General features: G+C 39.7%; 1 protein-coding gene across 5 annotated transcripts in view; it reads right to left on the minus strand.

Moving 5' to 3' along the window:
- Nucleotides 1-14,748, minus strand: part of FOCAD (focadhesin) — a 325,702-nt gene that overhangs the window by 203,768 nt on the left and 107,186 nt on the right. For all 5 annotated transcript variants that reach the window (XM_058695228.1, XM_058695227.1, XM_058695229.1 and 2 more), the window contains one exon: nucleotides 13,581-13,838. In XM_058695228.1, the coding sequence (XP_058551211.1) occupies nucleotides 13,581-13,838 (258 nt within the window). The remainder of the gene's footprint in view (nucleotides 1-13,580; nucleotides 13,839-14,748) is intronic.

The following is a 14,748-nucleotide window of genomic DNA, read 5'->3' on the forward strand; positions in this document are numbered from 1 at the left end:
CACATATATCTTATCAAATAATTTAAATGTTTCAAACCTAACCAATGTATAATTTTCTTCAAATTCATAAACATTTTTCAAAATAAAAGAACAACCTAATTTTGTTCACTAATATTCCTGACTTTGATTAGATTTCAGAATCTCCCAGTTATGATCAAAAGTACATAAAAGCACTAAACCCAATTGCAACCATGCTTGCTGATTTGCTGATTCACTTGAATATTCTCACTCTCTCCTCCGATAGGAGCTTTCAGGAGTTAGGACTGTGCATAGGTGTTCCATTTAGGTATAAACAGCCAACTAAATGCGATTTACCTATTTATGGAAGGGTCAATGGAAGCTAGAATAGAGACAAAAATAATCACACTAGACTGAAGATCTGGCAAGATTTCAAACAAAGGTTGAGGTTCTTATCTTAGCATTTAATCCTCTCTACAGCTGAGTAGGCCAATCTTAAAAATGTAAAGTTAGGGGCACCTGGGTGGCTCAGTTGGTTGGGCGTCCAACTTCAGCTCAGGTCATGATCTCATGGTTTGTGAGTTCGAGCCCTACATTACTCTGTGCTGACAGAGCCTGCTTTGGATTCTGTGTCTCCCTCTCTCTCTGCCCCTCCCCACTCATGCTCTGTATCTCTCTCCTTCAGATATAAACAAACATTAAAAACATTAAACAAAAAATGCAAAGTTAATAAACCTTGTTTACTTTTTTTCTTAACATTATTTATTTATTTTTGAGAGAGAGAGAGATCAAGAGAGTGAGTGGGGGAGGGGCAGAGAGAGAGGGAGAGAGACAATGTCAAGCAGGCTCCATGCTGTCAGCAGAGAGCCCGATGCAGGGCTCGAACTCACAAACCATGAGATCATGACCTGAGCTGAAACCAAGAGTCAGACAATTAACCAACTGAGCCACTCAGGCGCCCCAACCTTGTTTAACTCTTTCAAAAAAAATTTTAGTAGTTTGAGTAAAAGTTGTATAGAGACAGTATAAAACACCAGGTAACAGCACAGACTCTGGAACTATATGTACTGGGTTCAAATCCTGACTTCGCCAATTACTAGCTGTGTGATTTGGGGGAAATTAATCAAACTCTGTGCCTCAGTTCCTAAACAGTGGTGGCGGCAAATTCACAGAGCTGTTGGTAAGTTATTTAATATAGGCAAATAAAGTGATTAAAATAATGACTGCCATATAATAAGTATACGTAAATGTTAGCTATTCTCATTAGCTATTACTTTGAGAAGATAGTTTACCTTCTAATGAGTAGACTATATTTAAAACTATTTATTTAGTACTGCAATACTAAGAATAGAAGAATTCATTCCATAGTATCAGCCAGGTTATCAAAAGGTCTAGCACTGATTTATTCAGCAGAACTCAGACTTCAGTCAAGTTGGCAAATGGGACAAGCACTTCACTTTTGGACCTTGGGCACTAGACAGGAAATTGATTAATTGAATACCTTTCTGCAGTGAATCTATGGTAATGAATCAGAACCCATACACCAATTAAAGGTAATTAACGGAAAAAACAAAACTAAAGGTCTTGCAATCATAAGGTCATTAAATTTCAATCAAGGATAAATATTTATAATGTGAATTCCACATCTAAAGCATCATACCAGAAGCCACTGTCTGCTATAATTATAAAACTTTGCCAAAACACAGTTTCTGTATATTTCTAGTATTGCGAGTCATAGTTTCTATGCTGCTTATAAATTATATCTTTCCCATATACTGCCATTTTTTTTAATTTATTGGGTTTTTTTTTTTTTTTAATTTTTTTTTTCAACGTTTTTTATTTATTTTTGGGACAGAGAGAGACAGAGCATGAACGGGGGAGGGGCAGAGAGAGAGGGAGACACAGAATTGGAAACAGGCTCCAGGCTCCGAGCCATCAGCCCAGAGCCTGACGCGGGGCTCGAACTCACGGACCGCGAGATCGTGACCTGGCTGATGCCGGACGCTTAACCGACTGCGCCACCCAGGCGCCCCTAATTTATTGGGTTTTTAAAAAGAAAATCAACTGGTTTTGTTCATTGATGTTGTATCTATCCACTGTCTTAAACTCTCCTATCCATTCTAAAAGCAGCAGCTTTTTTTTTTTGTCCTTCAAAGCTTTATTTTTTTTCAATATATGAAATTTATTGTCAAATTGGTTTCCAAACAACGCCCAGTGCTCATCCCAAAAGGTGCCCTCCTCAATACCCATCACCCACCCTCCCTTCCCTCCCACCCCCCATCAACCCTCAGTTTGTTCTCAGTTTTGAAGAGTCTCTTATGCTTTGGCTCTCTCCCACTCTATCCTCTAAAAGCAGCAGCTTTAAGTATAATCTCTTGCATTTTCTTTTTTTTTTTTTTTTTTTTTAATTTTTTTTCAACGTTTTTTATTTATTTTTGGGACAGAGAGAGACAGAGCATGAACAGGGGAGGGGCAGAGAGAGAGGGAGACACAGAATCGGAAACAGGCTCCAGGCTCTGAGCCATCAGCCCAGAGCCTGACGCGGGGCTCGAACTCAGGGACCGCGAGATCGTGACCTGGCCGAAGTCGGACGCTTAACCGACTGCGCCACCCAGGCGCCCCTCTCTTGCATTTTCTAAGGAGCATTGGCTTCTTCCTTTATAGTACATACGTAAGTTTTCTTTCTTTTTCTTGAATGAACAATGAGCAGAATCTCCAGAAAAATAGTAAAACTAACATCAGACATATTTCTCTGATTAACTTAGATGAGACAGCTTCTAAATAAAAACTGACTTGGAATTCTACCTAGGTCAGTATAAAATACCCTCTGTCCTGTGTGAGAATTTTTACCTTGGATTCTGTATTATCTACTTGGATGATAATTTTCTAGCTTCTTAATGATCTACCCAGCTTTTAATTTTCACCATTTATTTTCCTTTTTAAAAAAAATTTTTTTGAAGTAAGCTCCACATCCAGTGTGAAATCCAATGTGGGACTTGAACTCATGACCGTGAGATCAAGAGTTGGACACTTAACCAGTTGAGCTACCCAGGTGCCCTTTTACCATCTATTTTCAACTTGTGTCACTGTTTCAAGGTTTGTCTCTTAGAGTCTATGAATCTCTCTTTTGATAAGGTAATTTAATTGGCTCAATGATAACTGGTGTATTTGGAATTCTGTTGTGTGACTTAGAAATTATAAATCACTAATTGTTACCAATAAGAGCTTAAGTACATATTTCAAATTATTTTTCTACTAACATCAAGAACTATTCGGTTCCCCCCAAAAACCACCCTTAGCACATTCTCAACTCTTCACACTATCACATTCCCACTTTCAGCCCTTACCACGTTTTAAAGCTCGGACTTTAGTTCCAGGTAGTTATTTTTTCATACTCTACATAATTATTCTAAATTAGCCATAAGGCTTACTGGATATTTTGATCACCATTCAACATTTCTTCTCTGTGCTTTCCCGGATTCATATTCAGTTTTGCTGGAGCATGTCCTTGAGGGGTTTTCTCCCCTCCCCCTAATAAAATCAGTAAGCAAGAAATGTTCTTGAATTCTTACACATCTGAAAAAAGTCTTTATTACCATCAGTAATAAAAGATAGAATGGGGGGGGGGGGGGCGCCTGGGTGACTCAGTCGGTTAAGCACCGGACTCTTGGTTTCAGCTTAGGTCATGATCTTGCAGTTTCGTGGGTTTGAGCCCCGCATCGGGCTGTGCACTCATGGTGCGGAGCCTGCTTGGGATTCTCTCTCTTTCTCTGCCCCTCCCCTACTCAACACTGTCTCTGTCTCTCTCAAAATAAATAAACTTGGAGGAAAAAAAAAAAAAAGGTAGATGAAGGACAAATAATCCAGGTGCAGAGTGACTTTCCCCAAGAAACTGGAAGGCGATATTCCCAGTTTGTTGGGTATTCCAACACCCAGTGTGCTGCTGGTAAGAAATCGAAGATCAGTCTTACTAGGTTTTTCTTTCCCCCCATTCTGCTCTAAAAATCTCTTACGACTTTCTCTTTATCCTTTAAATTCTGGGGACAAATTTAGGTATTGATCTATTCTTACATATGCTGCTTGGCTTTCAGAAGGTCCTGACAATCTATATCCTTGTGTCTTTTTTTGTTTGTTTGTTTTTTAAGCTCAGGAAATAGTGTTTTGTCACGTTTTAAGTTTCTCCCCTTCATTTTCTGTTCCCTCCAACAAGAATTTCAATAGAAAGATGTTAGAGCTCCCAAAATTGACCCTCAATGTCTTAACTTTTTTTCTTTTCTATTTTGGGCTCTATATTCTGAAATGTTTACTTGAATATTCTGCAAATCACTAATCCTGTCTCCATTTATGTACTGTGGCAATCACATTTTTAATTTCTAAAAATCTCTTGTCATTGAATTTCTTCTTTGTCACAGCAGTATTTTTGTATAGAATAGCTTTACAACACCTCGTAAGACTTCGATCGTTTTTGCATGATCTTCTGCTCCCTGAGTTCTCTTTCTTCTGGAAACAGATTCTTTGGTCAGTTATGCTATTAAATTTTCTCAAACTCTGATGAGCCTTTATTTTCCATTTATATATATATTTATATTCATATATATATATTAATCAATACTAAGTTGCTTGTAGGGAACTTGCATGGGTTGCTGCCATAGATGTAAAGCAATGTTTCCTTAAATAAGACTCTCCTCTTATTTGAAGGGTTGACTCCGGAAGAGCTAAAGAATGAATGGTAGGGGGTGTCTGGGTGGCTCAGTCAGTTAAGCAGCCAACTCTTGGTTTCAGCTTGTGATCTCACAGTGCGTGAGTTCAAGCCCCTGCATCGGGCTCTGTGCTGACAGCACGGAGTCTGCTTGGGATTCTCTCACTCTCTCCATCTCTCTGCCCCTCCCCTGCTTGTGTGTTTGTGCGCTCTCTCTCTCTCTCTCTCTCTCTCTCTCTCTCTCTCAAAATAAGCAAGGAAGCAAGTAAATAAAGTGGGGGCAGGGGGTGGAGAATGAATGGTAGAGGATGTCAACTGGAAACTTCACTTTAAGAGTGGCCATGAAACAAGTCGGCGGGAGGCCAATCCCACCTTCTCCCTTCCCAATCCATTCATTAAAATGAGAATCTTTTATTCTGGCAATAGTGGGCTTCGGTGAGTTTTCCCCTTGAGGAGAATTCCTCATGACTGTTTTGAAATTCAAAGGTGCCACAAAATCTGATCCTCCTCTGAGTCCTTCACCGACACTTAGGCCATCTCAAGCAGGTAGTTCCCTTGGGGGGGGTTTCGCAGGGAGAAAGAACTACTCTCATCCAGTATTTAACTGGGAGCAGAAATATTCCACTACGCCAAATGCAGTACAGGGCCCCAACCTCATCAGACTCCAACCTCCCTCCTCGCTGAGCCTCAGAGCTCACATATGACAAGTGTTTTTGCTTCACTATATTAGAACTGGTGACTATCGCCTTGAAACTGAACAGAAAATCCCAAACAATCCCTTCAGTGAGAATCTTAAGCAGTTTATAATCTATAGACTCCTCAAAAGAAATTCTGCCCAATATGAACACTTAGGGAAAGCAAGAAATTGATATAGAACTCCTTGCTGAGTAAAAATTCTAGGCTTGGTGGGGAAAAAAAACAAAAACCAGAAAGATTTCAAAGGGTTCAAATGCCAGTTAAAAACATGTTTATTCCACAGATATCGAAGTGGGGTTTATAAAGAAAAAATAAGCATATTAGCACAGCATGGAATAGATACCTGACCTTGGATTTTGGTCTGTGTTTCTCTTTGTCTAATTGTTTCATGTTGACAGGCTCAGCCCAATTTTGCTCCGGGCGTAATCGATGCTATGGCTACAAGGGAATAGTAGTACCGCACTTCTTATCTGTAAAGCTCTTTATTAAAAGTATTGTACATTCCAGCTTCTTTTTGCTGATGTGAAGAACACAGAAAGCAGACTGACTTCAGGGGGTAGCAATTCATAGAACTCGGCGACAATAGAACAGAGTGCAAAGTGTCCAAAGACTCTTTGTGCAAGTTCTTTTATGGAATATATTTTCTCCTTTTCTCACAGCAGTAACTTACAGACCATTAAATTTCACACATTTCCTATTCATTTTCCATGTTAAAATATGGCTTATGACCCAGAGTGGAACTATCACAGGATTCTGCCCTGAAAGTCAGCTTTTTTACTGTTTGATAATGTGGGACTTTTAAAAGACCAGCAAGTCATGGGCCATGAACCTGGCCACGTAAGTGATTTCAAATGGCTCAAAAGTGTATACACTTATACACATGGAAAAAATTAAGCCCTGAACACATTACAAAGGAGAAGATTAAATTATCGAAGAGTGCCAACTGTTCCCATTAAACAAGACCTTTAACTAGGCTTAACAAGCAAAATGTGAAAATAAAATAAAATAAAATAAAATAAGTAAATAAATACCCAGCTCTAGCTATCTCCACTTCAAAACAAGAGAAAAGTAAAGCAAGCACAAGGGCTCGGGAGAGGCAGGGAGTTTCACAAAACGTCATCTGTTGAGCTCCTCGATGAAGGTAGGTTTTAAGGAGGGGATGTAGAGTTTTCTCAAGCCAAGGTTCATAAACATTTCCTTTTTTGGCATATTCTATCAGCCAGAAAGAAGTTGATAGACTTTACACGTAGTATTTAGAGTTATTCCATTGAAGTTGAGACACTAAGCTAGAAGATTGCATTCTAAACCATCTTGGCCATGGTTCATTCTACACCATCTAAAAACTATTAATCTTTGTGGCTCATGTTCTTTTTTTTTAATTTTTTTTTTTTAACGTTTTATTTATTTTTGAGACAGAGAGAGACAGAGCATGAGCAGGGGAGGGGCAGAGAGAGACGGAGACACAGAATCGGAAGCAGGCTCCAGGCTCTGAGCCATCAGCCCAGAGCCCGACGCGGGGCTCGAACTCACGGACCGCGAGATCGTGACCTCAGCTGAAGTCGGCCGCTTAACCGACTGAGCCACCCAGGTGCCCCTGTGGCTCAGGTTCAATTCAGATTCCTATGTCATCTTGCCATAAACTCTTCATATACACAGAAACACAGGAAGAGGGGTGCCTGGCTAAGCGGCTGACTGTGGCTCAGGTCATGATCTCACAGTTCGTGAGTTGGAGCCTCACGTCAGGGTCTGTGCTGACAGCTCAGAGCCTGCTTCAGATTCTGTGTCTCTCTCTCTGTCCCTCCCTCGCTCACGCTCTCTCTCTCAAAAATAAACAAGCATTAAAAAAAAAAAAAAAAAAAAAAAAGGAAACATAGGAAGAAAACACGTTTTCTCAAGTTGTAAAACTACTAAGTAGCACCTGGGTGGCTCAGTCGACTTCAGCTCAGGTCATGATCTCACAGTTGGTGAGTTCGAGTCCCAAATCAGGTGAGCTCTAGTCCCACTTTGGGTGAGCCCTGCTTCTCTCTTTCTCTCTCCCTCTCTGCCCTCACTCACTTGTGTCCTCTCTAAAATTAAATTATAGGGGCGCCTGGGTGGCGCAGTCGGTTAAGCGCCCGACTTCAGCCAGGTCACGATCTCGCGGTCCGTGAGTTCGAGCCCCGCGTCAGGCTCTGGGCTGATGGCTCGGAGCCTGGAGCCTGTTTCCGATTCTGTGTCTCCCTCTCTCTCTGCCCCTGCCCCGTTCATGCTTTGTCTCTCTCTGTCCCAAAAATAAATAAAAAACGTTGAAAAAAAAAAATTTTTTTTAAAAAAATAAAAAAAAAAATAAAATAAAAAAATTATATTAAATTAAATTAAATTAAATTAATTTAAATTAAATTCAACCACTAACAGTAGCCTTGATTTCCAAAAGAGACTATAATCTCTTGTCAGGTGTCCTCCCTCCATATATTTAGAAGATCTACTGTGAAGGACCTAATAATTCCATTAAGACTTTTGTAGAATCATACTGCTATGTGGGAAAATAGCTTCCTCTAACACCTCTATCAACATCAGATGGAGAATCTCCATTCCATCAACTGTAGAGAAGCTATAATTAATATCTAATATAATAATTACATCTTATATATTTAATATATATTAATATAATTACATAATCTAGTATGTTAAATATATAGTACAAGAAAATATAGCAAATATTATAATAAGTAGCTAATAATATAGTTAATATAATATTGCTAAGCTAATAGGAAAGATTTTAAGAATTGAATAGCAGCCTTTTCTTCTCAGGGGACAAAGGGGTCAGAAAAACATCTTAGGGGGTTGGTTGGGGGAGTCCCAGGTAAACATATGGCATTTACCTGAAGCCGCCTTGTTGATTTATTTATTTATTTATTTATTTTTTTTTTTTTTTTTTTAATTTATTTTTGGGACAGAGAGAGACAGAGCATGAACGGGGAGGGGCAGAGAGAGAGGGAGACACAGAATCAGAAACAGGCTCCAGGCTCCGAGCCATCAGCCCAGAGCTTGACGCGGGGCTCGAACTCACAGACCGCGAGATCGTGACCTGGCTGAAGTCGGACGCTTAACCGACTGCGCCACCCAGGCGCCCCCGGCCTTGTTGATTTATTAACCTCTTCTTAAGGAAGTTCTATCAGTCTGAGACATTGCCAAACTGTCCATAGTCATGTTATACACAGGCTGGCCAATCATTGGCTAAGGGTTCAAAATATGATTTGATATTGCCCTTGTTAAAAGCTGTAATGATCAGGGGCAGCTGGGTGGCCCAGTCAATTGAGTATCTGACTATTGACTTTGGCTCAGGTCAATACTCATGGGATCAAGCCCCACGACTTAGCATGGAGACTGCTTAAGATCCTCTTTCTCCCAGACAAATATCATATGACTTCACTCATATGAAGACTTTAAGAGACAAAACAGATGAACATAAGGAAAGGGAAACAAAAATAATATAAAAACAAGGAGGGGGACACAGCAGAAGAAACTCAAATAGGGAGGACAAACAGAGGGTTACTGGAGGGGTTGGTGGGGGGTGGACTCAGTGGATAAGGGGCATTAAGGAATCTACTCCTGAAATCATTGTTGCACTAGATGCTAATTAATTTGGATGTAAATTTAAAAAAAATAAAATTAAAAAATAAATAAGTAAAAATAAATAAAATTATACAAAGAAAAAAAAAAAAACATTCTCTTTCTCCCTGTGTCCCTCTCCCCCTGCTCATACTCTCACGGTCTCTCTAAAAAATAAATAAAAACAAATAAAAATAAAAGCTGTAAAGCTCAGAAAATGTCCTCATTTAGGCCTACAGTCTACATCATCCCTTAATTAACTCAGTCAAGTCCGTTTTTAACATTCACTACCAATGATTTCACACCAGATGAAACCAGGTCCTGAACAAACCAGAGGGGTAGTAAATAGCTCGGTGAAGAGGAAAGAATAAGGCCAACTGGACATTACTGTACATGAGCCATGAAGCCATGTGCTTTAATTCTCATTCAGGCATCCCTCAAGGCAGCCTGAATGACTTCTATCAAAACGTATGAAAATAACATTACTCAGTAGCAGACAAGCAGGAGCTATTATATAAACATAACCAAAAAGCACACAAATCTATCATATCAAATTTTTTCTATTTCCAGAAAAAACACTAATTTAAGAAATAGATGGCACTCTCATTTATTATAAGCATAGGCCATGATACAAAAACCTCTCTCTTAACTAAATTGATGCATTTAAAACCTTCAAGACTTCCACGGGAATTTACACAGGATGCTCATTCTTGGATATCTCCCCAGAACATTCCCTCCGAGAAGGTAAAAGACACTTAACTTTTACCAAGTGCTGCCTGACCCAAGCTTGTGTCTTCTGCACATTAAATCTCACGAGTAAGAGATATTTCTCTGGGTCAGAAAACTTGTTAGGATTAGTAACTACTGACAGCACTTCTAGATGTGGGAGTGGGGGAGGGGGAAGAGTTGCCTATTTTTTTCAAGCGTTGATTTATTGTTGTGTCTTTGGTAACTATTTTAACATCGTCATTTGCGTCTAGTTAACTCTAAAATAGTACTGACAAAGCCAACTTCCCTTCAGACCACTTAACTCCACTAGTCTTGCATGGCCCTAAAGCTATAAATCCCAATGGAAAATGCATGCCCCAGGGGAACCAGGTGACAGACAAGGATGAAAACTCACTGAGGAGGAAGAGGCATCAAAACGCATGATTAGTAAGAAGTAACATCCTCACTTTTTTCAAAAAGCCCATTTTCTGTGTGGGGATGGGGTAAATGGGTGATGGGCGTTAAGGAGGGCACTTTTTGGGATGAGCGCTGGGTGTCATATGTAAGAGATGAATCACTGGGTTCTACTCCTGAAGCCAAGACTACACTGTATGTCGACTAACTTGAATTTAAATTAAAATCATCATCATCGTCATGTGTTAACTAAATGAATATTACTCACAAACCAAGATAGGTACTTACATGAGGCATAAGGCATGCAATGTCTGCTTAATAAATGTCTGATGGGGGCGCCTGGGTGGCTCAGTCGGTTAAGCATCTGACTTCGGCTCAGGTCATGATCTCGCGGTCCGTGAGTTCGAGCCCCGCGTCGGGCTCTGTGCTGACAGCTCAGAGCCTGGAGCCCGTTTCAGATTCTGTGTCTCCCTCTCCCTCTGACCCTCCCCCGCTCATGCTCTAAACTAGTCTCAAAATAAATAAACGTTAAAAAAACAAAAATAATAAATAAATAAATAAATGTCTGAGGCATGCAAAAGCAAAAGCCCGTTTTCTTAGCGTTATGAACACTCACATCACATTACTAGTTGATACTGACTTGTACTACCGTTCACGGGCACTAAAAATAACTTCAGTTGATACTTTATAATGATAATAACAAGCATACCAAAACATACTTCATCATGTTCAAGCTTTTCAAATGCTTTCTCTCGCAAGAGCTTACAGTAGGATTCTTTCAATCAATTAAGATGTCACACAAAGCCGATCTTTAGCAAGCATACTGCACCTCAACGAATTCTACCACAGTGGTTAAGTGACCACCAAAACAGAGGTGAAAGACAGCCTCGAAATTCCTGCTCTTACCTACCTATTTACTTAGCTTCCCCTTAGTAGTAGTCTCAGACTTTTCTGTAGTATAAACTGCCCCATGAATTTGAGCCAATGACTGCTTAAACATAATATAGCTTCTTCCTCTACGGTGAGAACAGATAAACAACACATAAAAATTCACAAGCTCCATGCAGACTTGTCAACTCAGTGAACGAAAGAGAAACAACCCACCAATAACGGATTACAATCATAACTCGTTTCGACTGAGTCTATTCCAAATATCTGCTCACAATTAGAAAACTTGCTCTTTCCAAATACTCGGTCCTCTCTTTTTGGCTACTTTACCCGTAACCCGAGTCCCGTGAAAGGATATGAAATGGTCACTTCAAAAGGAGAAGTGAGGAAACACAACACTATCTCCTAGTTCAAGGATGCTCCTTTTCACAAAAACTTCACTTCTAAGTTCTTATTAATGACACTGCCTTTGCTTATGCATGAAGCTGAGGAACTATTTAAGCATTGCACCCTACTATTCATCGTAACGGCACAATTACACTCGTTTCTCACTTCTTTCCAAACTACCCAAGAGATCGTCAACAGAAGTGGAACATACCAACTTCGATTTAGACCACTGCTTCTTAAACGCTTATTGAAAAAGATAAACAAACCTGATGGTCACGTTAGTACTTCCCCACCTTTTCTACTTCGTGGCACACATGAAAAATCAGGCTTATAAGGAGTGTGGGGTAAATACCTGAAACCCCAGGTGGTCAGAGGCTACCAGCCAAGCCAGCACCCTGAGCTTAGACTACTCCATGGCCGCCCGAGAGCTCAGAGGGGTGAGGACCTTGACATACCTGAAATGCCCTCACACCAGTTCAGAGCTCCCACAACACGGGCTGAGACGTTCACCGCTACATTTTTGGCCTATTTAGCATATCCTCACTTTCATTGCCAGGAAACGGTTTTTCTTTTGGGGGATCATCCCACCCTCAATCCACATGATCACGGTGGCATTCAGGATTGACCCTTTACCCACTTCCATTCTACTTAGGATGGCCAATTAAAGTGCCCCATTATCCTGCCACAATGGTTGATTCAGTATGGGCACACGACCCAGTGAGGTCAATCCAAACACCTCTACATCTCTCTTCTTTTTAGGCTATGAATATAAGGTTATAAGGCTTCGGGCTTCCAGCCAATTCACAGAGGAAACAAAGAAACTCTACCGTGGATATACTGTCTAGGTCATGCTTTTTCTAAATTCTGGAGCTAATAAGAACTATTTAAGACAGACGTGTCGCCATTACTTATAACCAAAAATATCACCCTAGAATTTCAAAGACCCAAGCATTTCCTGATAATCAACACAGAATTTGATGTAATATACATTTTACATCAGTGGCATACGCAGGTCAGGTAACCTACCACAGGACTTCTTTAGATAATCTCCAGGCATTATCTGCGCGTTAACTATTATAAAGATATTATCTTATAAGGTGTCAGCACTGAAACAAAACATCTATTAGAAGCACAGTCACTGCAGCATGTAAAGGGAGAAATAAAGTAGGAAGCAAATTGAAATGATTCACATTATGCATACAATGCATACACCAGGACACAAAGGTACTTTGAGAACATCACAAATCCACTTGGAAAAATCAGACCACAAGAGGTCTAGTCCGAAGGAAAACTTTTTATAGATAGATCAATGGTTCCTCACTTGACTAAAAAGAATGAGCATAACAAGCTGGGAATAAAAAGAATCCAAATACATTCACTTCGTATCTTAATCACTTTTATCCTGTCTCTATCAACTGAATTTTTTTCCTGTAGGAACACACATTTTCCATAAAGAGATGAACTTTTTCTTCACCATGTTTAAAAAGAAGCATCAGCACAGATACTAATAAGCAGAATAATAAAAATACCTATATGGTTAGGAAGCCTTTCTCTTCAAAGGAAATTAATTCTTGAGAGTCTATCCAATGGGAAAAAGTTAGATTACTTTACCAAGGATAAGGTTAGTTACAAAAGGTGGACGGGGGGCGGGGGGAGTCTTATTAATGTCTAAGACTAGACAATGCTGCTGGTTACACTCCAAGATCTGTGCAGATAGGAAGAATCCCACCATGTTGATCATTATCATAGATAGCAAGGACTATTTTTTAGCTTATTAAGGGACTGAATCAAGACAGAATCAAATTGCCAGAAGTCAAAAAGAGATCGATGCCTACTGCATAGGTACCTTTATCCTAAATTGATTAATCTGCATCCACTTTAAAAGATCAATATTAGAACTAAGGGATATTCATCTGGGAACAGGCCGCAAGAGTTAACAAAAGTGTTGCAGATTAGCCAATCTACCAAAAAAACAATAATACCACAATAGCATCACGTGTAGATTTCAGTGTCAAGTGTGTTTTCATGAAGGAAACGCATGCATCGTTAAGCATACATCAACTCAGTGTAAGGACAAAAATGAACAAATTGAGAAGATAAAGATAGCCCACCATCCTAAACAAAGGAATCAACCCATAATTTAAAACTTTGATAAGAATCATCCACGAACTAAGAAAAATCGACAATTTCAACAGTTAAGCTTTACTCTTATTACTGTCCCATTATTTTCTTACTTTACCTGAGAGGAATCTGCTCGGGCCAATTCTGTAGTGACCTTCAGTATTTGGCGAAGATTTTGTCCTTGATCTTCAACAAGGAGGTGAGCCAACAAAAGAAAAACATGCGCAGGGATTACTGTGGTTATAGGGAGCAAGGACTCTACGGAAAACAACCAGTCACTTGCAGCAGACTTTTCTCTCATCACTTCGAGGATCCTCCAGGCTGTAAATATTGATCCATACATGCCGGTTATGGGGAACGCAAGCTTGTAGGAGAGCTGAAAAACAAAAAAAACAAAAACAAAAACAAAAACAAAAAAAAGGCATGAATAAGTGAGGTACGTGTGCTTGTCAGAAATATATTCATTTATTTTTATACTTCATCGTAAGAAATCAATCCTTCCAACAAAATACGAGATTTTCGATTCCTGCCAAAAACTTCTCAGCATGTAACTAAGCTAAGAGGATTACGCAAAAAGAACAGTTGTTAGATGGAACTCTAGGACAGATTCTTTCAACTTTTCCTCCTGTTTACCATTCACTCCCAGCTAAGGCAGGGAAAAAAAAAAAAAAAGGATCCATACACAAGATCCAGAGGCAACAGAATTTGAAGAGAACTCACTACCACTAAAAAAGTATTTGCCAGTGAGAGGGAAGATTCAAAGGGGAACAAAAAGTCACTGTATCTGCCCAGCTCCAGCTTCGGTAAGAGGCAACCCTGGGCAGGTGGCAGACTTAGACTGAGGACAGTTCATTTTGGTAACAAAACAGTATGTTGATAGGAACAGAGTTAGTTCAGCTGGAACCGGAGAATACGAATAACTGTGAATAGCTCCTACAATAAGAAATGGCAGCTGTAGAGTGAAATGATACCCAAAGAAGATGGTATGCTGAAGTCAACCTGAGAAATGGCTCCTCACAGAAAGGAAGTAGAGCAGTCAGGGACAGAGAATAGACAGAACTCGGCCAGCGTGAGCAATGCGCAAAATGGCTAAGGAGAAGCCACACACATTAAAGAAGCATTACAGATTGCCTGCTGATAAAATAATTCAATTTACTTAGAAGGTGATGAAACAAATTCGAAGGATCTAGAATCTGACTGTCCAGTTATTAGAAGCTGATTTATATGGTAACAATTAAAAGGATGGGAAGTAAAAATTAAGCTTTATGGAAGTTTTTTTTCCTCTT

Source organism: Neofelis nebulosa, chromosome 12, assembly GCF_028018385.1.
Source record: "Neofelis nebulosa isolate mNeoNeb1 chromosome 12, mNeoNeb1.pri, whole genome shotgun sequence".
Classification (NCBI taxonomy): domain Eukaryota; kingdom Metazoa; phylum Chordata; class Mammalia; order Carnivora; family Felidae; genus Neofelis; species Neofelis nebulosa.